The sequence below is a fragment of the Cryptomeria japonica genome, chromosome 8, assembly GCF_030272615.1.
Source record: "Cryptomeria japonica chromosome 8, Sugi_1.0, whole genome shotgun sequence".
Taxonomy (NCBI): domain Eukaryota; kingdom Viridiplantae; phylum Streptophyta; class Pinopsida; order Cupressales; family Cupressaceae; genus Cryptomeria; species Cryptomeria japonica.
The window spans coordinates 440250214-440274526 of record NC_081412.1 but is presented as its reverse complement, the minus strand read 5'-3'; the positions used below and the strand labels follow the sequence as shown (position 1 = coordinate 440274526).

General features: G+C 38.2%; 1 protein-coding gene across 3 annotated transcripts in view; it reads left to right on the top strand.

Moving 5' to 3' along the window:
• Positions 1–24313, top strand: part of LOC131052257 (uncharacterized) — a 214279-nt gene that overhangs the window by 139802 nt on the left and 50164 nt on the right. For all 3 annotated transcript variants that reach the window (XM_057986897.2, XM_057986890.2, XM_057986882.2), the window contains one exon: positions 17891–17998. In XM_057986897.2, the coding sequence (XP_057842880.2) occupies positions 17891–17998 (108 nt within the window). The remainder of the gene's footprint in view (positions 1–17890; positions 17999–24313) is intronic.

Genomic DNA, 24313 nt, shown 5'->3' with positions numbered 1-24313 from the left:
TCAAGCGGAGGTTGTGGTGAACAAACACCAAGTCATTCATCCGTTGTTGTGCTAGGCATTTGCATTTCTTAGAATGTATGTGTTAAAAAACACTTCAATTATGCTCACAAGCGGATGAGCTACATGGCTAGGTCAAAATGTGTATCACCATCCACCTAAGATTTTTGCATTCGTGACCAAATAAATCACACCATTGCAGTGAAAAACACATTATATGAAGATGCTATCATGTAAGGATATCTTAAAATATTAACATATTTAATGATCATGTTGATAAAATAAAGAGAGTGTCAAAAGGCTATAGAGTCTACCTGGTTGGAAGGTCTTTCTGCCTTCCATGAAAGCCCTAGAAGAGAGAAAACCCCTTGCCTGCTTGTTTACTCGTAGCTTTCTCATAGCTTCATGCAATTGTTCTGGGGTTGGAAACATTTTCTCCATGTAGTTGAACAAGCCTTGTGTGATCTCAACATCAATATGTTTGAATGAAGAGTTGTAGAACAACGTTGGATTGAGAAAGTATACTGCAACATGGAGAGGAGAATACTTCTATCAATCCCATCTCCTAATAATTATGTCCCATAATGGCATATACCTATCTCTATTATTTCCATCCTACCCCTCATCACCTTCTTGGCCCTATCTAATGCAGAGCAGCGGTTTAGAAATACATTTCAAGTGAAAACAATCACTATTGGCTGCCCTTGCAAGATTCAAGTCCCTAACTTTGATGGTTTCACACTCAAACCCTCATTTCTCCTAGTAGTCCTCCTGAAGGGTTCAATAGGGCATAATTTCCAAACCAGGCTCCACCCCTAGACCCTAAGACCAGTTTTGAGTACCCTTTTGGGAGTTTAACAAGATACCAAAAACTGAGATAGGGTTGCTTCAGAACAAAGGGCTCAAATCTTGACTACTACGTAGTGGATTAGGCCTAATTAGAGCAGCAAATGGGGTTTTTCGGGCATAACTTTTTCATGCAGATGAGATCTCCAAAATCTAAGAACAAATTTGAGTACCTATTTCAGCCTTGTACAACATATCTTGAAATGGGTAGGTGGTGTTTTGGAACAACAAAGCCAAAAATTGACTGGTAATTTTGCTACAAGGCCTAATTAGACTTATTCCGCTAGGTTGAAAAAGGTAACCTATTTCAGTTAAATGCAAATATCAGCCAATGTGTAATGGCTAAGTATGATGACAGTTGGATATGGCATAGGAGACTCTGCCATGTAAATTTTGATAACATTGTGAAGGCCAGTAAGATCAAGGCAGTTAGAGGATTGCCTGTGCTGAACAAACAGGAGAATCCTCTGTGCAGAGAATGTCAACTGGGGAAAATGTCTTCCTCAACCTTCAAAGGTAAATCTTTCACAGCAGAAAATTTACTTGATCTTGTGCATATTGATTTGTGTGGTCCTATGAAAACTAGGAGTGTTCAAGGAGATAGGTACTTCATGATTTTTACTGATGATTGCTCAAGAATGATGTGGGTCACATTCTTGAAAGACAAGTCTGAAGCTTTTGGAAAGTTCAAAGCCTTCAGAGCACTGGTTAAAAAAGAAAGTGGTAAGAGAATCAAATGCCTTAGAATTGACCAAGGAGGTGAGTTCACTTCTAGTGAGTTCAATAAGTACTGTGAAGAAAATGGCATCAAGAGGCAACTGTCTGCCCCTCGGACTCCATAGCAGAATGGCTTAGCAGAAAGGAACAATTGAACTGTAGTTGAAGCAGCCAGGACAATGTTGATTCAAAGGAAGGTTGCTCACACCTTTTGGAGAGAAGCGGTGAGCACTGCAGTCTACACTATGAACCAGGTACTCATCAAGAAAGGTAAGGATAAAACACCTTATGAGTATTGGACTGGTAAGACTCCTGTAGTAAGCTACTTTAGAGTGTTTGGTAGCAAGTGTTATATCAAGAGGAGTGAACACCAGAGCAAGTTTAATGCAAAATGTGATGAGGGAATATTCCTAGGATATTCCACCAAGAGCAAAGCTCTCAAGTGTTTTAACAATAGGACTTAGAGAATTGTCGAAAGTATCAATATTAGAGTTGATGAAACCTCTGAGAAACTTGAGGAAACCGACAGTGAGCAAGTGGTAGATGAACTGGTTGTAACCTTCTAGGAACTGGTTGCAAAACAGCCTAGTACCAGTAATAGTGCTCCTACACCAATTGATGCTGATGCTGATGAAGATGAGGATGAAGAAAAAAAGCAAGAGGAATTTGTTAAGATCATTCCTAGGTATGTAAAGCTGAATCATGATCCAAAGCAAATCATAGGAGATAAGGATGCAGAAATTCTTACAAGAAGAAAGGTCAGAGAAAACTCTTGCATGATCTTTGAATTTGAGCCTAAAACATTTAAAGAGGCACATAAAGATGAAGACTGGATCAAGGCTATGGAAGAGGAACTTGACCAGATAGAAAAGAATGGTACATGGTCTTTGGTACCCAGATCTGAGCATAAAAATGTTACTGGCACCAAATGGGTTTTCAGAAACAAGCTGAATGTAGATGGCACAATGGTAAGAAACAAAGCCAGACTGGTGTGTAAGGGATATGCTCAAGAAGAAGGAGAAGACTATGGAGAAACCTTTGCTCTAGTAGCTAGATTGGAAGGAGTTCGAATGCTTCTTGCATATGCAGCCTTCAAGGGATTCAAAGTGTATCAGATGGATGTAAAATCTGCATTCCTGAATGAAATACTTGAAGAGGAAGTGTATATAGAGCAACCAGATGGGTTTGCCCTATCAGAAGATAGTGATATGGTGTGTAGGCTACATAAAGCCTTGTATGGATTAAAGCAAGCACCTAGAGCATGGTATGAACGTTTACACTCCCATCTTGTGAAGATTGGATTTGAAAGAACAAGTGAAGATAGCAATATCTATCTGAAGTCAGAAGGAGATCAGATTCTGATCTGTGAAGTATTTGTTGATGACATAATTTTTGGTGGAGATGACAAGATGAGTCATGATTTTGCAAATGAGATGAAGAAGGAATTTGAAATGTCACTTATCGGAGAGATTAAGTTCTTCATTGGACTACGGATTCAACAAATGAAAGATGATATCTTTATCACTCAGTCCAAGTATGTCAAAGAGGTGTTGAAGACCTTTGGCATGGAAGACAGCAAACCGGCTGGTACACCAATGGTGACCGGTTGTAAATTGTCAAAAGAAGATGACTCAGCATTGGTGAATGAGAAGGAATACCAATCAATGATTGGTAAGTTGCACTATGTAGTACACAGCAGACCGGACATTGCACATGCACTGGGCATTGCTGCATGTTTCCAGAAAAGTCCAAGAGAATCCCACTTGTTAGCAGTCAAACGGATTCTTAGATATTTGAAGGGAACTATTGACTATGGATTGTGGTATCCATACAGTAATGACTTCAATCTCAAAGTGTTTACAGATGTTGATTGGGCTGGTAATGTGGACGACCGGAAGAGCACAACCGGTGGTGCATTCTTTCTTGGTGGTAGACTAGTCTCATGGATAAGTGTTGTTGTGTTTTTTATGCACATGCGAACACAGAATAAAATACCTAAAGGGTACCTTATCCTCTCTTGAATAAAGTCTCCGAATGCTAAAGATGTCATGAAAAGGATCAATCAGGATGACTTCAAGGTTCTTTGTATGTAGGATCTCTACGTGTGGATAAGCTCTCTGTGGTATGATGTGATTTTGCTAGAATCACAAGGGGACTTACACTCAATGACCTAAACGTCTGATTTGCTGGAATCACAAGATTTCACTGGCCTAGGTTTTGAAAAGGAAAAGGATGAGGGCGAGGAAAGGATCTAATTCTGACACTAAGAATGTAGGAGCAATGATTGATCTTTGATGAAATTCTAACTAAGTTTTGTCTTGACATCCCAGGACCATCTCCACAAGGTTAGTGCGATCTTCGGAGGAAAGCTTTATGATGTTCAGATCATTGCCACAGGCATAGACACCATCAGGCTGATGCATATCAATGAAGAAGCGACAATTGAAGTTGAGCTTAAGCTGAATGATTCCAGTTGACTACACAAGGCAAGTCTGCAATCAACAAACTGCTAGTAGTATGGATATACGAATTTCACCATCAATCAAACACATTTCTTCCACTCGTCTAATAACATGAAATCAAATTTGAGAAGTATAGAGACCATGCGAATTGTTGAATCGACCCATAGATTTCACCATTTCTTCAATGAAGTTTTACAAGTCTTTTACAACATCTTGGCAACAATCTTTGCCTTCTCTTGCTATTCTACTCTAATTGCTATTCTATCAACTGATTATTCACTACTAGCTAACTATTCACCTACTATTAACTATTGACTCACTATTGTTCCACTATTCACTAACTACTTTCTATTAGCCTTTACAAAATGAAGAGTCGGGGCTTATATAGTGCCCTTAATACAATTCAATGGCTAAGATCAATTTGAGATCAATAGCCAAGATTCTACAATGAAAACCCTAATTAGGGTTTGTTACAACAAACTCAATTCTGACCAATGAAATAATTGTATTAATTGGACACGTCTTTTCTGGAATATTCGACCAATGGATAGCTAGGGTAGGTACATCGAAGTTTGTGCCACCTTTAATGAGTCAGGTACATTGAATCTGGACATGCTGAGGTGGACCAACCCGATTGGAGGAGTGATGACTAGGATGCCACCTTGTCCAACACTTGGTTGATTCTCAATTTGGTGATGCTTTCCTTCAAATGCTGGATTGGAAGATAGATGGAGAAGGTTGTCCTTAATGATGCTGGACTGGAGGAGATCGTCCTTGTCTTGACTTGATCTTCTTTGATGAGGATCCGCCAAGTAGTTGATCTTCCGACTTCGGGGTCACCATTTGATGCCTACACAAAAGATTAAAGTTAGTCTTTGAGCATCAAACCTTAAAGCATAGAATTTAGGACCTTCCAAGAGAATGATTTAAGATATTAATTTGGAAATGACATGATAAATCCAGAATTCTAATTTTTCAAATCAATGGCAATGAAATCAAAATAAATCTTGAATAAGAACTTCAAAATGATTCTTCATACCTTCTCCTTTGAAAGCCTAACTATAAAACCTTGGAAAATGATGAAAGAAGACCGGATTTTGCTGGACAAGGGTTGAATTGTGGTCTTCCTTTGGATGAATTATGCCTTCATTAGCCTCCAAAATGCCTCACCTTCCACTAGCTTCTCCAAAATCTGGAAATTCGCCTTCAAATACCTTCCAAAATCTGGAAATTATCCTCCAACTTGCTCAATTTCGCATAAGAAGGAATGAATGAATGATTTGAATTTTGAAACAATACTCCTTCCTTATATAGGGCGCTCACCCTAATTCTTGTTGAGGCCGACTTGACAAAAAGGAAATAAAATGAAATGAAACCCCCCTTTTGAAGGATGGCCGACTTGGCAAATAAAGGCAAATAACAAATATTGAGCGCTCAACTTAATTTTTTCATTTTTTGAATTAATTTCAAAGCTTTAAGGGTGGATTTTTACATTTATTTTAAGGCTTGAAAATTAATTAATTCAATTACAAAGGCCTCAAATTATGCGAACTTAATTTAACCTCCCCAAATGATTTAATTTTAGAAAATTTGGTAAAAATTTGGGAATATGGAAGTTTAATTAAGGCTTAATGAAAGTTCCTGATGACTTCGCCCTGGACCCTTTGGAAGGGTCAGGAGCGATTTTTCAAATTAGGTCTTGAATACCTCATTCCTTGGCTCCAAAATCTCCTGGAAGGTGAGTTCATGTGTGCTTTGACCTAATCAAAGTCTTGCATTTCAATTTTATATCATTTTTCATGAGGAAATTAGGTGAACATGTGAATTTCGCCCTGGGCCCTCTGGAAGGGTCAGGAGCGATTTTTCTTGCTTGAGCTTACTTCTTCATCATTTTGTCTTGAATCCACCCCTCAAGGCTAGGCAAAGGTCTTCTTCTTTCACTCCATCCAAGCTTGGTTCGTTCCTGGAAGGCAAAATAGGGGATTTTGAGATTTTCGCCCTGGACCCTCTGGAAGGGTTAGGAGCGAAATTCGCTTTGGGCCCTTTGGAAGGGTCAGGAGCGAAATTTGACTTTTTGAACTCTCCGTTAGGATCATTTTATGGAATATAACATTTAAGTATAAGTGAATATACTTTCAAGATGTTTGAGAGTGGTTTCAGACCTCTAGGAGCTATATTGCAAAATCTAGTTTTTGGAGGATTTTCAGTTTTCCAGACTTAGTCAAATTTCAGGATCAGGTGATTCCAGACTTCATCACTCATCAACTTGACCTCACTCAAGCAGAACCTGCTATCCAGGTGATCCCCTTGGCGACACTAGAAAGTTAAAGGCTAACAGACAAAACCCTAAAAGACCTAGAAAACAAACCCTAAAAAGCAAAAAGCAGGGGTCCCCATTTGCAATGGGGCGATGTGTGAAATGGTCACAACAATAAGTAAGAAGCAGAGCTGTATCTCTCAGTCTACATCAGAAGCAAAATATGTAGCAGCATTTATGAACTGCACTCAGACAATTTGGATGAAGCATGTATTAAGTGGTTTCAAAGTCCCTGTATCTAAACCGGTGAGTATCTTTTGTGACAACACAAGTGCAATTAATATTTCCAAGAATCCGGTTTTGCATGCTAGAACCAAGCTCTTCGAGTTGAAGTATCATTTCTTGAGGGAGAAAGTTTAGAACAAAGAAGTTGTATTGGAACATGTTTCCAGTAAGGAGCAGTTAGCAAACATATTCACTAAGCCTCTACCGAAGACTACATTTACCTATTTAAGAGGTGAATTAGGGGTGCTGCCCCTTCAAGAGGTGAACTAAAGGTATGTGCTCCACATCAGTCAGGCATTGCATTGTCAAATCTTTTCAGGATTGGTGTGTTGAAGGATGCTACTCCTTAGGGGGAGCAACATAAAGGAACATAGCTGTCTGTGCCTCCACTTTGGCATTGTTGTCAAAGGGGGAGAAGATGTGAAGTGGAGAGAAATCTTTGTATATTGCCATCAATGCCAAAGGGGGAGATTGTTGGCATATGTGCAAAGTATGATGACATGATGATATTGTATGTTGTCATTGATGTCAATATGCTGAAGTATGAACTGGTATATTGAAGTAAGCAAACTTGCAAGAGAACCGGTATGATGATGTGAACCGGTATATGTGAAAAAGTGAAGCGGTATGTTTGTTCAAGTGAACCGGTATGTTGGAATGTGAACCGGTATATGGAAAGTTTTGTATCGGGGTTTCATTTGGTATGACTACTAGTTGGTAGTCTCATTTTCAGGGTTTCCGGTTGATGCATTCCAAGTTTGTGTGATTCAACCGACGACATTCTGTGATGAGTTAGCATTGCAATGAAGATTAGATCGTGTTGCCACGTCAGCCTTGTGCGCGTGAAGGATTTGCTTGAAGATCTTGCATGAAGAAGATTGATTCTATCTACCTCGGGAATGTGCGAAGTCTTAGTAAACGGTGGAGAGCGCGTGATGGGTTATTAGCTTCCAGAAGCGACAAAGAACGAACGATGGAGAACGTCTTGAGATCTATTCAAGATTGTTTAATTCAATACAATGTGTTTGAACAGTTAGGATAAAACCGATTGTATTGATAACCTTAATGTTTAGGGTTTAGGGTTTATGCCACCAACCTATCTGTTGTCTATAAGGTCGATGATGATTTGCATTGTGAAGTTGTTGGCAAATGTTATGTGTGTATCCAAGTGAAGAGATACTTGATTCTTGCCAGACAGGAGAAGTGTGTTGATACCTACAGAGTGTGATTGCAGAAGCAAAGGAACTAAAGTGGATCTGCCTTGGCATTGAGTGCTGTTATCAGATCAGTGCATCACCTGTTGATTTCTAACCATTTCAGCAGTTGGAAAATCCCTTAACCGGGTAGCTTTAACAGGCTTTCGGTAAATTCTTTGAAAGGGTCACTCAAATTCATTGAGTTCTTCAAATCCTCTTACGAGGTAACCTTTAGCAGGGTTCTAACCTTTAACCGGGTATTTAGCCATCCCTTAACCGGGTGATCCCTAGCAGGATCGGTTCCTAGCAGAACCTATTGTAAAGTCCTTAACTGGATTAGGCTCCTAACAAAGCGGACTTCATAAGAGTTCAAAGAACAATTTGTTGGTATTCATCCCCATCGTGGTTTTTCCCAGTTGGGTTTCCACGTGAAAAATTAGTGTGTCATGTGCGATGCTTTTTCATGTGATGATTAGTATTCTCTATTAAGTAGTAATGCATGCTGATCCAGTGGTCTTTATATTTTTGATGATGTATTACTTGTTTAAGCATATGGGTGAAGTGGAAGTGAGCTATTAGGTTTTGTGAAGATCTAAGTGTTACCGGTTTATGTGTTTCATAGTCCCACTGTGTTTTACCGATAGTGCGCTGATTTAAATCGGTGATCTTGTTTACCAGTTAGTGCAGTTTTTGCAGTCAAAGTGGTTTTAGGAAGTTTTTGTCTATACTGATTCACCCCCCCCTCTCAGTATTTGTTGAGTACTTACTGTTCATCATTATTCATCACAATTTATGTTGCGTGAGAGGAGGGTGAAAGCAGTGGATAACCCCTTGCAAATATGAAATGATAGGATCAAGCTATTCAGACATTCGCTGTGATCATGCCCTCCTTCTTGATACCTTGAAATTTGGAGAAGAATTTCTCCATGCCTACATCATAATTGAGGAAATTGGAATTTTCTTTCTGAAACATTTCCCATACTTAGCCAAATTTTGGCTATCTTCACCTTGGATGAACCTTGCTCTTGAACTTGTCCTCAATCCTCCGTTTGGCTTGAAACTCCAGCTAGGATCTGTTAAATTTGTGCCCTAGATCAGTAATCAGATTTGTAACATTTAATCATGCCCTAGTTTATTAATCAGATTTGTAATTTAGTAAACTATAATCAAGTAAATTCAAGAATGAAACAAGGAACCAAGAGACAAACACAAATACCCTGGGAAAACCTCCAAGGAGGAAAAACCCAACATTAAAGACCCACAGGTCAGATTATGTATTCACTCTTATTGCACAATATACAATACTTAGCTTGCTTTTCTGAATCTGATCTTTACATATCAGATCTGCCCCTTTTGCATGCTTCAAGACTGCACCAAAATACCCTATGTCCTCTTGGACAATTTCGCACAAGTCTAGACAAGTTCGCACCCTCCTTGTAAATTCACACCTTTTCATGCAGAGCTAATTCGCTGAACTTGAATAAATTGTCTTTGCAAGATATCTTTATTTATATATGTCTTTAGCCTTTATTAATTCAAGTCGGCCTCCTTCCCTTTTTGGTGCCAATATAGTTATTGTGGCGTGGATATTTAGGATGGCGTGCAAGTGTAGGGCTGGGTTTAGACTTGGGGGCATGTTACCCTTTAGGATAGGGCCCAGTCCTAAATGGGTTCGGATGTTGCCTTAAGGCAATCCGAACCCATATATAGACCTAGTTACAAACAACACTCCCTCTTAACTAGGGAAGAAGAGAATACATAATCTGAACCTTTGGAGTTCCATCTAGCACACAAGCATAAAATGGATCTAGCACACAAGCATAGAATTACATCTTCCACCTAGCACACAAGCATAGGATGGTTCTAGCACACAAGCATAGAAAGTGTAATACACAAGTGGGTCTTTACATAATTACAATTATCCATCTAGCACACAAGCTTAGATTGGACTCAATTCATTCTTGCACACAAGCAAAGAATGATCAAAGTGCTGCAGATAGAGTCACTGAGATTGGAGCTCCCTCTCAATCAGGGTTCCGTTTTCCACAATACCAAGTCTGTCTCTGAAGTATTCGAACTTCACTCTGGATAAGGGTTTGGTAAGGATGTCCGCAACCTGTTCATCCGTGCTAATGTACTTTAGTTGAATGGCGCCTCTTTGCACCATATCCCGAATGAAGTGATAGTGCATTTCCACATATTTGGACCAGTCATGGAACACAGGATTTACTGACATCTTTATACAGCTTTGATTATCACAATGAATGATGGTAGGACCACTAGCTTGACCAAATAATCCAACGAGGAGTTTGCGAAGCCACACTGCTTCTCTGGATGCAACATATGCTGCACTGTACTCAGCTTCTGCAGTGCTCAATGCTACGGAAGATTGCTTTCTACATGCCCAAGAGATCACTGCAGAGCCCAAGTTGAAGCAGATACCCAAAGTACTTTTCCTGATATATTCATTGTGTAATCTCTAATCTGAACTCAGCCAACACTCCTTAGAGAGGATCACAACAAGTAGCTAGTAACCATAAGAAATAAGTAACCAAATCACATAATGGAAAGTCATCATGGAACCTTTTGTAATATTCATCTTGCCTTGCCTGTAGAGGATGAATCTAGAACTTTATCATGTACACTTGCAAGACATGAATAAACACAAGTATATATATGCACATCATGGACTCTTTCCATGATATCTATCACGCATGTACACCATCCATTGCCTGCTAAGAATGATGAAGAGCTTCCATTTCAATCTTCTCTTAGAGAAGAATGTAACATCATAATCCTTCATCTTGCTCACAAGCATAGACCATAGTCCTCCATTTTGCACACAAGCAAAGAATGAATAAACATAATCTTCTATCTAGTACACTTTCCATCCAGCACACAAGCATAGGATTAAATTCCATCTTTTCTACCATCTTACATTGCCCGCAGAGGATGGTAACAATTACTCTTCTCCTTGAGAAGATTACACTACCACCTTACATTACCCGTAGAGGGTGGTTGATGAAACACAATGCATCACTGAGGTTGAGACTCCTTCTCAATCAAGGCAGTGTTCTCCACAGCTCCAAGTCTATCTTCTGAAGTACTCAAGCTTCAAAAGACTTGGTGAGAACATTTGCAACGCAAGATTATCCTGCCATAAGACATTGAATTTTCAGGTATCTCTATACGATTCTGATAATAAATAATTATAAGAAACCATTCAACAAGAATTTGCAAAACCACACAATTTCCTTGATACAGTTCATGCACCAATGAATTCAGCTTCAGTAGTACTCAGTGTGACTGAGGACTGTTTGCTGTAGTCCTAAGAGATCATAGGGTATTCAAGTTACAACAGGAGATTGAAGTGACTTCACTTATCTGAGACACTTCAAAATCTGAGTTAGCCTTCTGAGGTGATTACAGTCTTCGGCTCACAATCATTTGAGATTTTCAAAATGCAACAAGATATGCTTGGCAGCAACAACATGCTTCAACCTTGATCATGAATTAGCCGAGGCATCCACCAATCAGCTGCTTGTCTTCAGATGGATCTGCAAAATCAGACTTTGCTACACACATCCTAAATCTTTATGTTAGTTTTCATAAAGGTTTACAATCCATTATTCTAAATATCAAAAGTATACTTGACTTGGAATAATTTGGTTAGATCCTTGACATATTTCTAATCCTAGAAGACAATAAATTTAGATCTTTGCACTAATTATTCCTTATATTCCAATGATGAGAATAGAGTTAAATCATCACATCAAAAACCAAAATACTTTAAGAAAGGAAGTTAGAACTTTACGAAACCCTAGACTTAACAAATGATTGTCAATTCTTTAATACTAAGTCTTTATTGAAGATAGGACTCCCTCTTAATCCTTAATCAAATAAGAATCAATAAAGGAACCAGAAATCATATACAACTGAAGATGCTACTTGCTTTTCTCTTACTTTCACCTTTTGCAAGGTGAATTTTCAGAAAACCTTCATCTTTAACCCCGAGAGGCTGAGATACAACCTAGTTCCCATCCGAATAACCATGCCTGAAAGGATCCTTATATACTTATAAAAGAGAACAGGCGTGAGATTCAAGCAAGCAAGATATAGTATGACTACATACATATGATTGATAAATATCAAGTAGAACAAAATCTTCATACTTTGCTGAACAAGATCCTAATTATATTTAGCTTTGGTGGAAGTAGAAGAAATTAACGAGTGAAATGCTTACCTCAGGCTGAAGAGATCTCAATGCTAATCACAGAAGGAGACCACTGACTTGTTCATCTTTCACTCTTCTTACATATGCTATTTACAACAATACATTCTAACTTCTACTATGTAGGTAAGAGCATCATCATAACCAAATAACTGAAAGCAACTTGTCATGCAATTATTTTAATAGATAACTGACGCATGATAAGACTGCATTTGTCACAACATTTAATGACATGAGCTCGAATGCAACAGGGATGATATAAGGATGGTAACTCGAGGTAACACAGGCACAAACTTGCTTGTAGACCTGCAAGGATAAACACCTGTCACAGGGAACCTCAAAACATGATTGGCCCAACACAGGTTAATTCAAAGAGAATATTATTTTCCTTTCACACAACCCAACAGGGGTTTTACAAAACTAAGTAAGCACAAACCCATAAGAAGCAAATATTGATAATGAAACCTTTATTATTACAACTTGACAAAGAAACCCCATATATTCAACAGGAATACTTAACCTTCAATTATCATAAAGTCTCTCATCACAAAGTTAATAAAGAATTTAAAAAATACACCTGTTGATGTTTAGATAACACTGACACTGGAACCGAAAGCTTCTCAAAAGAAACTATCTTTGTAGTCTATCTTCAAAAGCCATAATTCACAATCTCCTCTTGATGTGCCTTAGCACAGTCAGCTAGGGTTTGAAGATTGGTGGGAATACAACTGATTTTGTTAGCAATACAAAATAGTAGTTGCATGTCTAGTAGCTAAATAAATCTACCATACCATCAAAGATTCAATCATTATTAAAATTGGATCGGATCACATCAAGGTTTAAGAATCATGAAATATATACCAACCTAGGGTTTAGACCAATTCTGAAAATCAACAACTCTGAAGGTTTGAATAAGGTAATGACTCCACATTATATACTTTGCATTCTAGAGATCTGAAAATTTGAAAGGAGAAATATCAGTTACTTCCTTCTTTGGTTCTTCACTCGAATCTCCACAATCTTTAATGAATTAAAGAACGACTCCTTGATGAGGACCCGATGATGCCCTCTAGCTTCACCCCTGTCATTTTCTTAATAAAAGGCAAACAACAACCTAAAGGTAAGAGCTTACTGAAATCTGAGGGTTAGTATAACCTTAGCTCTGATACCATGTTAAATTCGTGCCCTAGATCAGTAATCAGATTCGTAACATTTAATCATGCCCTAGTTTATTAATCAGATTTGTAATTTAGTAAACTATAATCAAGTAAATTCAAGAATGAAACAAGGAACCAAGAGACAAACACAAATACCTTCGGAAAACCTCCAAGGAGAAAAAACCCAGCATTAAAGACCCACAGGTCAGATTATGTATTCACTCTTATTGCACAACATACAATACTTAGCTTGCTTTTTTGAATCTGATCTTTACATATCAGATCTGCCCTTTTTGCATGCTTCAAGACTGCACCAAAATGCCCTATGTCCTCTTGGACAATTTGGCACAAGTCTAGACAAGTTCGCACCCTCCTTGTAAATTCACACCTTTTCATGCATAGCTAATTCGCTGAACTTGAATAAATTGTCTTTGCAAGATATCTTTATTTATATATGTCTTTAGCCTTTATTAATTCAAGTCAGCCTCCTTCCCTTTTTGGCGCCAATATAGTTATTGTGGCGTGGATATTTAGGATGGCGTGCAAGTATAGGGCTGGGTTTAGACTTGGGGGCACGTTACCCTTTAGGATAGGGCCCAGTCCTAAATGGGTTCGGATGTTGCCTTAAGGCAATCCGAACCCATATATAGACCTAGTTACAAACAACATAATTGAGGAAATTGGAATTTTCTTTCTGAAACATTTCCCATACTTAGCCAAATTTTGGCTATCTTCACCTCGGATGAACCTTGCTCTTGAACTTGTCCTCAATCCTCCGTTTCGCTTGAAACTCCAGCTGGGATCTCTAAGATGATCCCGCTCCTACTACCACCCGCGACCTACAAAACCAAAGGAAATTAAGTTAGAAATCTATCTTTTAGTGCAAAGTTTCAAAGGTTAGATGGCATAATGCTTTGATCTTCCGATTTCTCAATACTTTTATCTTTGAAACACTTAGAAGGTCATGCTAGAAAGAAAGAACGTTCAATCCAAAATGATCCTCTTATCAAAATTTTGGAATAGCCCGATGAAGACACCTCCAATACACTCAGAAAAATTGTGAAAATTGATAAGTCTGCCCACCAATCAACTTCACCTTTGACAGAAATGAGAATATAGAAGGAACAAAACTCAGAAAACTTGGAAGTTCTGCCTTCTACTAGTTGATTGGACTCCAAAATCTGCAGATACTTGATAAGAATGAGGTTGAAAAATTAAAACTCCCTCAAAAGTTCGCTCAATCTGCAAGAGATCACCCTGCAACACCTCCAATCTGCAATAAAACTTCTTAAAATCCCTCAAACCTGCAAGAACCTTGATTGAAAATGCTCTCACTCTTCACAAAATTTGAACTCTTGTTGTGTAATAATGAAAGGAGAAATGTCTTATTTGTATTAGAGTTGGTTTTCACAATTAGAAACACACAAATATCCTTCCAATTCATGTTTCTAAATCAGCTTTCAACCTTGAGAAAGTTTCCAATTTGATTTTGAGTTGCAATGTCATCTTCCTTAAGTTCGAATCCTTCATTTTACAACTTTATAATTTGATTTTAAGTTCGAATTGCTTCTCAAGCCTGCAAGATTCCTTATGATTTCCATTCCAAAAACTTTTTAATTCAGTTAGCAATTCGAATTCTTTCATGGATTTGATGACATCACTTGCATTTTAAACTTATTTTCGAACTTGCTGGTTGACTTTGCTTGACTCCTTAATCACATGGCAGACTTATTTGGAGTGTTGGCACAAGTATTGGAACTATATCCCAGCATAGGGCGGACTTTGAGCTGGCCATGATGTTAGGAGGGCGGACTTTTGAGTTCACCTTTTGAGGACTTCTTCAACATAGGCATCATCTTTCATCTTGGGCGGACTTCACTCACTTAAACCATGTTGTATGTCTTCCAAGGCGAACTTTTGCTTGCCTTAGACTTACCTCCTGTTACCCTTAACACCTTTAAGGCGGACTTTGATAGATATGCTTCTTCCTTCATCACCTTAGGCGGACTTTAGAGAGGCTTGCACACCACTCAACCATCATCTCATAGGGCAGACCTTGTTCAACTTGATACCTTTGGCACATGAAGGCGGCCTTCGTGAGTCTTAGGCACCACTCAACTTGCTTGGAGGGCAGACTTTTGGTAGCTCACAACACTACTTACCTTGGGCAAACTTTTTAGCTTATGCTTAAAGGCGGACTTTGGGGTTCATTTGAAGGGGCGGAGTTTAGAGTGTTCAAGAAGGCGGACTTTGGGAATCCAACTTATTCTCTTCTCAATTGGGAGGGCGGACTTTTTAGCTTCCACTTGCCATTCACCATATCCCTAGGCGGACTTTTTAGGCATCTCCATAGGGCGGACTTTTCCTTGTTCACTTCATATGCCTTTCGTCTAGGGTAGACTTTTGAAGCATCTCTATTATCATGCATGGGTAGACTTTCTAGGCATCTTCATCATCATGCATGGGTAGGGCGGAGTTTTGAGCGGCTACCTCCAAGGACAGACTTTGAGACTTCAACAAGTAGGGCGGACTTTTAGACTACCTCCAAGGGTGGACTTTAAAGACACCTCCATCATTATGCTTGGGTGGAGTTTTAGGCTACCTCTTTCATGTTTGAGCATGGCGGACTTTTGAGCCTCCAACTTCATGGCGGAGTTTTGAGCTATCATCTTGATGCTTGGGCGGAGTTTTGAGACTTCACCATGGGCGGACCTTCATGACTTGACCTTGCTTGGAGGGCGGACTTTGAAGGCTTCCCAAGAGGGCGGACTTTCATGGCTCCATTGCATAGGGCGGACTTTGAAGACACCTCCATCATTAGCACCTTGGGCGGAGTTTTCATCACCTGCCATAACACTTAACATCATTCATTAGCCAGACTTCAAAAATTTCAAAGTTCCACAATTTCTTCAATTTTAACCAAATTAACTTGAAATTTGAAATCCATACTCAAGCAAACCATCTGAAGCATCCTGACCCCTAAAATGTAGGAACTTAGCTTTTTAGGTCAAAACTTGAAAATTTTTGATTGCGATCGAAGCAAGTCAGTGGTGTTAGTGCAAACCCTAGGCCCCCACTTCGAAAAAGAAAAAAAAGGCATCCCTAAAAAAATAGGGAAAACTTTTAAAAATAGCCATACCGGGGATTGGGCTAAAAATGCCAAAAACGAAACTTCCTAAAAAATAGGAAAAAGCAAAAAAGCAAACTTTCAAAAAATAGAAAGTTGTTCAAATTCGTTCAAATCAATTGCGTTCTTCGTCCTTTGGCCGTTCTGGGCACTTTGACGGTATCCGGACTCCGTTATCACTTGGCTTGCACAAACTGACTTTCAATCTCTAGGACTCAAACCGTTCAAAACTTACACACTCGGCAAAACTGAAGCGGAAGACCACGGGACACTAACAAAAACCCTAGAAAGCAGGAAAGGTCCCCATTTGCAATGGGGCGATGTGTGAAAAAGGTCACAACAGATAGTAATTTCAAAAGACAATAATGGTAACAACGATTTCAACGTGACATTATTAACAGCTGATATATGACAATGGAAATTCAAACACAATGAGCTTAATAATACAACTATGTTTACAAATGAAGTAGTGACAACAATATTTATTGATCAAGTAGAAACGACAGCAGTTCAATGACAGTGCTACCATCTGTGGTGCAATAATATTGACAAATCAAAGGATAGTGAAACCATTTGATGGTTTTTTGTAGTAATGACTACATTCACAAATCATAAATAATGACAGCAGTGTTCTCTTTTATCAAAGAAAACAGTCATAATCACTAATCACAATAACGATAATCATGTTCTGTATTCACAAGGTTTCCAAACCTCTCTTCTCAACTATAGATAACTGAGCTCATTTTTGAAATACCAACAGCAATAATTGCTTTTGTCCATTGGCGACAGACCTAACTGCTATTCAATGATGACAGCTGGGAGTCTTAACAGCTACTTTCATTGTACAAGGTGTATATGCTATTCATAAAAGTTCCAGAGAAGAATGGTAAAAACTTGCAGATATGAGGCTTATATAGAAAATAAATGAATTTATTGTGATATTAGTTATTACTGGTGGTATATCAGTGACAATTTCAGTCACAGTCATGCTCAATGTTGGGGAACTTTATAGAAAAAAGATATATTAGGATATATTGCAATATTTTTAAGATGTCTGCTTATACGGTTTTTTGTTCTATTCCCTAGAAAAGGTCTTTGGACTGAAGAAATATGCTAATTTTTTTCCTGATGATTTACTTTTTTATTATTACCTGCATTTTCATTTTCTTATTGTTTTGTTGTTTCTCCATTTCCTTACATTTGGGAGGGCTATATCACACTGACGTTCTCGCCATTTGTAAAATTGGTCCCATTTTCCAATTACAGGCAACTCAAAATTTAAAAAATAATGGTAATTTTGTTTCAGTTGGTTTTTAGATGCTTTCTTCCACTTTGGACATTCCTTTAATCTTTTAAAGTAGTGATAGTTTACAAAGCATACACTAATTTCCTAGGATTTCATTACCTCTAAGTTTCAAAAGAAATTTCCTATCGGGATTCAATTGATACCAATTGAACTTTAACCAGGGCTCACTTGTTAAGTTCTTATGATATGTTTGTCCTTTAGAATGCCCTTCTTATGATAATTTCTCAAAGAACATATAATAAGGAAAATTCCACCCTATTATATCATATAGAAATCTCCATTCTAAGATTAGCATTTGTGGCTGTGCAGTGGCCTGAGATTGAATCTCTTATAAGAGAATTGGAGGCGGAGGATGGCATTCAGAATGTTTCAAAAGGTCGCTTGTTGCTTAGTACTGGGTTAGCTCCTAGCTTCCAGGTAAAATTTGCCTATGGATTTTTGTTAAAAAATCATTTATATGCTGTTGCACACAGTGTCAGAAATAAATTTTACATAGCATACAGATTTCTAGTATAGTAGATTTCAACTTTTCTATCATGCTTTCCTGATTGGTTTGATGCTTACTGTCTTGGGTCTTTGCAGATTCAATTGTATTTCTTTCTATAATTCACATAGTAAAATTAATAGAAAATCCCAGTTTTGCAGTTCTTGGCTGACATGGAAGATAAATTCTGCAAGTGACAAAAATTTGGCAATACAGTAGATCAAAAAGTGGTTATAGGAATGCTCTAACAATAGATGAGCGAATAAGGGATTATCATCCTCCATACAATCTAGAAATAGTGTATGATAGTTCTGTTGTTTGGGAATACTAGTGTAACTTTTGGTACCATAAATGTTGATACAGGATAGAATGTTCTTCAACTAAGAAACCTTACAATGAAAACGAAAGCATGCAGTTTTAGACATAGCTATTGTCTTTCTGGTATGTGTCTATTCTGCATGTTGAGAAGCTACAGATGCAATGATTGAGGAAACTGGAAATAAGAGAGTGGGTAACTAGAGTTCGTAGTTGTCAATTTAACTTGTGTTATCATAAGCAACACTATCGTATCACAAGAATTCCGAGTTTGGGTGACAGTGCTATTGAAATGCTAATTGATATATTCTGTGAAGAAATATAATCTAGTAACAAACCTTCTAGTACCCAACAAAATCCCACTGGTACAAAAAAGTATTTCTCAAGTATTCTATTTGATATGGGGTTTTGAAAAGGTAAGATACCACAAAAGTAATTTGGATTATGTAGGACCTACTTACATATGGACTTGGGCTTCCTTATACTTCTTGGACATTGCATTTGAATATAAACTCTTGAAATAGGAATAGCTAATAATGCCTTTTAAACTTTCCCCCCTACAATAGAGGTGCCCGGGGGGATCGGACAATACAATGCTATTTCCTTTTCCAGGCAGGAATACCCTGCTCTTCATTTGGACTGATAGGAGTTCCTCTTTCTATGCAGGGGAGGAATGAGTTGGCCCCTACTATTATAAGGGGCGGTGGGTGGATATAGGATAAGTCGTCCCACCCACCCCCGGTTACGGGGTGAGTAGGGTGTAATTGTTTTCCCGATTCCTATCGTACTACTGTCGATTCCTATAAAGGGCCACCCTGAGCCAATCAAGTACCCCACTAAGAGTCCAAGCACGATTCCGACTAACAACACTCCACCTAGGACTTTAAAGAACCAGATAAAGCCCTCCTTCCTAGATCTAACTAATTCCTGCCTCACCATCCCTCTATTTTACAACTTGATGCATGTGCATTGTCCAATTTTCCCACTCGTCCATTTTGTCTTCATCTTTCCCAGTACAAGGGACAAAAAAAGGTCACTTTGCAAAAAGGGCAAGAAAGACCAATTGCTAGCAGGCACCAAAAGTGAACTCCTCAATGCCTATTAAAGAGTCACAAATTTGTCAAAACCCCTCAACAAGGACATGTCCTTTTAGGGGCTCACTACATGCAAATATATCACTACATGCAAATATACAACAATAGAAATGAACAAAATACCCATGGCCATTTTTCAAAAATTTAATATACTAAACTAGATTCCACATGGTAGGCAATCATTATAGTGAAACAAATATTATCTTGGCAAATATCCATGACATTAGAGGTTCAAATTCGTGATCAATATTTTGGCGTCTTCAAATGTGGAGAGAGAAGGTAGTGAAGTGGAATGTAATAAACAATAGAAGCCAAGTAGAAGGAGGTAGTACTACTTGCTAAAACATATATGTTCAGGGTTCAATATAACCTGAATTACTTTTTTTTTCCCTAACAGTTTTTGAAAACCAATATCTGGTGCCCTTTTGAGTCACTAATATTTGTGGTACACCATGTGGTCATGTAGCTTGTAGCCGTAACTTGCATAAATAATGTGCCTTGCATTTATAACTTGCATTTACAATTGTATTGTGGTAAGTTCGTTAAGTGGTTGGCCTACTTTATTGTGACTTATTAAGATGTATAAATAGAGACAATGCCTTCTACCTTTTCAATCACTTTTCGTATCATTTGTTTCCATTTTATACAGTGATAGTGTTCTTTTGGTGTCTCTTGGCACCGTTACATATAGGTATTCTTGCTTATGCTTTAATTTTTTGTTTGTTCGATTATGTTCTTAATCTCATTTGATATTAGGGCTTATAGAATAGAACCCCCTAGTTTTTGGTTCTTTAGTCATGCAAGAGTGCATGGAGAAGGTGCAATATCTCTCAAAGTACTAAGTTGCTATTAATTTCATTGTGCAAGGTTGTTTTCCTAAATGTGAGATTTTGCCAAGATCAAGAGCTCAATGAAATATACAAAATAGAGACACAATATAGAACAAGAATAAACTGTATTCTCATCAATAGAAAATGATCAATGGTTGTTGTTACAATGAATATGAGCCTACTTATATAGGCAAGGCTATATGGATATGTGAGCACACAAACATGACATATGGCTCAATAAGAAACAAGGGTAGGTAGGAAATAGGTGTGGGTAGGTAGGAGAAACAATAAAATATTCCACATGAGGTGGATCACCCACCAAAGGTGGAATTATCACTCCACAATAAGTAGATATGATAAAGTAGTGACAAGATCAACACCATAGAAGGTGGAATTTCTCCTACACACACTATCCCAATGTGGCACAAACACCCAAGTGTCTCATATCCAAACTACTATGAAATGCATTTCCTAAGTAAACTTAAGTAAGGTATAATAATATCCAAGATGAATAATTATTTACACCAACACCCCCCCTTAAGTGCAACTTAGGGGAATGCACTTAAGTCTACAATGCAACTAAGCAATGCAAGATGGGTCCCGACTACTAGGCCATGTTAGGTACCCATGTAAAAATGCAAATGCATGCAAACCAATGCAATGAAATCTCTCACAAAGCGTGGAAAGAGAGAAAAACCCAATGGGAAAAAACCCTCCCCAAAAGAGAGATGAAAACTAGATACAAAGAACTCTCATAGAAGTATGTGAAGGACAAAACCCCATGTGAGGAAAAAGTCCCCCCCATATGAGAGAAGAAGAAGAAGAGAGACTAGGAAGCCCCCCCTCAATGTGGAATTTGCACCAATGATAGAAGCTCGATGTATGAAGAAACTGCTCCACGAACGTCGAACAACATTCCTCCCCTTAGGAAGAAACAAAACCAAAGGTGTATCCATGAAGTCTCCCCAATCATGAAGGGAAGATGTATGAAAAAAACTCATGATGAATGGAATCTCTGAAAACTGCTCAAATGTCCCCATGTCGATGCTGAAAGATACCCCCTCCAAAGGTGGTAAACTGTGCCACACTGTTGAAAAAGACACTCCAAGATCTAGTGGAGATGGATGTAGAACATGTTCCAAAGACTCACATGTCTCCTCAAAAGATAAAAAGACCTCCTCCAAAAGCTGTACATAAGTATCCACAATCATGTCAACCTCAAAAGAATGATCATGTAGAGAATGAACAAGAGGGTCAGAGTGTGCCCTCACAACAATCGAAGAAGGATCATCTTCATCAAAGAGAAGATGAATGTCATCAATGATGTCTCCCAAATCTGCAATGTAGGATTCCACAAACAAACCTGCAATGTCTGTCAAGTAATCATCCCATGAATCTGAAGCTAGAAGACAATGAATATCCTGCTGCACTGAATCACATGAAGGCAAAACTGTCGCACTATCCGCATCATCAGGTGCAATAGGTGATGTGATATCAATATGAGGAGATGAAATACAAGGCTCAAGAATGGGGTCACATGTGAGAATCCCCATGTTCAAGTGCCCAAAGTTCTCAAAATCTGAACCATCACAAGAAGTGTGATCATCATGTGTAGAATCATCAAATGTGAAATCATCATCATCAACAAAATCTAAAAAGGAGTATAACCGAGATGCATGATCAACCACCCCAGTCGCAATGATAGCTCTAGTCTCCAAGTCTCTAATGAAAACTGACTCAGGTGTCAACTCCACAACTCTCTTAGTTGCGCCATGTGTGATTTGATAGATGGAAAGGAGATTGTTTGTCAAGTGGGGTATACACAACACATCATTGAAGGAGTTATCCCCAATATCAATAGATCCTTTTCCAATCACATCCATGTATGTATGATTGCCCATCAAAATCTGCAGCATGGTGCAAGGCTCAAATGTAGAGAACATAGATTGCGAAGATGCCATATGATGAGAAGCCCCTGAATCTAGAAGCCATCTCTCTGAATCATGACTTGTTGTAGCACAAAGAGCTTTTCCTTTTCTTGTCCCAAAAGAGTGAGTCTTCCCACTTGTAGAAGCCATGAATGCTTGCCCTTTTCCTTTTGAATGTGAGGAAGTGGAAGTTGATGAATCATCCTTCTTGTAGACATTAAGCAAATCAATGTTATGCTTTTTGAGTACATGTGTGAGCTCATCAATCTTCTTAGAATGGCAATCAAAGCCTAAGGACAAAGCATCATCCTCTCCACAACAAGGAGATTCATCCTCTTCCAAGAGGGATAACTCACCAGATCTAGAGGCAATGGAAAGCACAAATAAGAGAGACAAAATAGATGATAGGAATAAACTATATTCTATCAAGATGCAAAATATGATCAACTGGATCATTACAAGATGTTCAATGATTGCCCATTTCTTCTTGTTTGAGTTGTCCTTTCCTTGATTTCCTTTGTTCTCTTGATTTGCTACTAATGCTTGAGACTTAGAAGCCTTAAGAATGCCCATGCTTATCAACTTAGTTTGTTCCATCATCAACATTTAAGTGAAAGCATCAAATGTAGGCATTGTGTAGCTTGAACCCATTGTCATCCTATGGGTTTGGAAACTAGAAACAAATGTTTCATATTCTTGTGGAAGCTTGCCCATCAAGTTGAAGATCAATTGAGTATCCTTCTTATCAATGCCACAATCCTTGAGTTGTGCTCTCAACTCATTTGCCTTAGTGACATAATCTTGTATAGTATCAAAGTTCTTGGAATCTAACATGGTGAGATCACTATCAATCTGATATCCCCTAATCTCATCAACTTGACCATACAAGTCTTGAAACTTCTGCCAAGTATCCTTGATTAGAGTACACTTCTCAATATGAAAAATGAGATCCTTTGATACATACTTTCTTAAGGTACCAATTGCCATGATATTTTTAGTGAGCCAATCCAAGTGACCAACTAGATCAACCTTAGGATCAACGGGAGCAACAATAGTTCCATCAATATAATGAATTAGTCATTTTTTCATAAGTTTACTCCATGCATCAATTTTCCAAGTAGCATAATTATGAGGAGTTAATAGAGGAAACTTAGAAGAACCCATAGCAGCAAAAAGGAAGAAACACGAGCACAAAAGCACAAGAGACACCCCCCAAATTCACTCAATCAAAGTGCCCCCCCAAAATGATGATTTTGACATTTTATATGTAGTGCGTGTACAATAGGCCACTTGCAAAAAATGGCAAGGTGGACTTCTGATTTTGTTTTACAACTGCCCCAATAGGCTGAGAACTACAAAGCAAAAGATCAAAAAGATAGATCAATGCAATACAAATGCCAAATTGGCCAAATAAGACCATATGATGAAAGTACAATTTTTACTCAAAATTGCTGAAAACTGATAGCAGATTATGAAAGTAGATGAAAAATTATGCACTTAAAAAAAACCGCACCTGTAAAAGAGTCCATATGAGTCCAAATGAAGCCTCCAAAGTTGTAAAAATCGAGATTTCATGATTTCCAAAAAACTTGTATCCGAAAATCCTGCACCATTGTATAGATCACGAAATTCTACCCCAAAACAAAAAAAATTGCTCGACAAAAGGAGTCCGGATGAGTGAGATATCGCTATTTGAAAATTGTCTGCAAAATTATAATTTTTGAAAAATTTCCGCTGCAACTTCAAACTTCAAATGCCTCTAGATTTGGCCTCCGAAGTCCGATTTGGATGAAACAAAAGGCAAAACTGATTTTCTTGGACCTCCTCAATCCAATGGTGACCTCAAATTTGATCCATCAAGCTTCAATAATAACCTGCAATAGAAAGCTCCAAAATGCAAACCCCAAATAACATCAAATTTCTCTCAATTGGCAAACCAATGACACCCTAATGGCTCTGATACCATGTGAGATTTTGCCAAGATCAAGAGCTCAATGGAATGTACAAAATAGAGACACAATATAGGACAAGAATAAACTGTATTCTCATCAATAGAAAATGATCAATGGTTGTTGTTACAA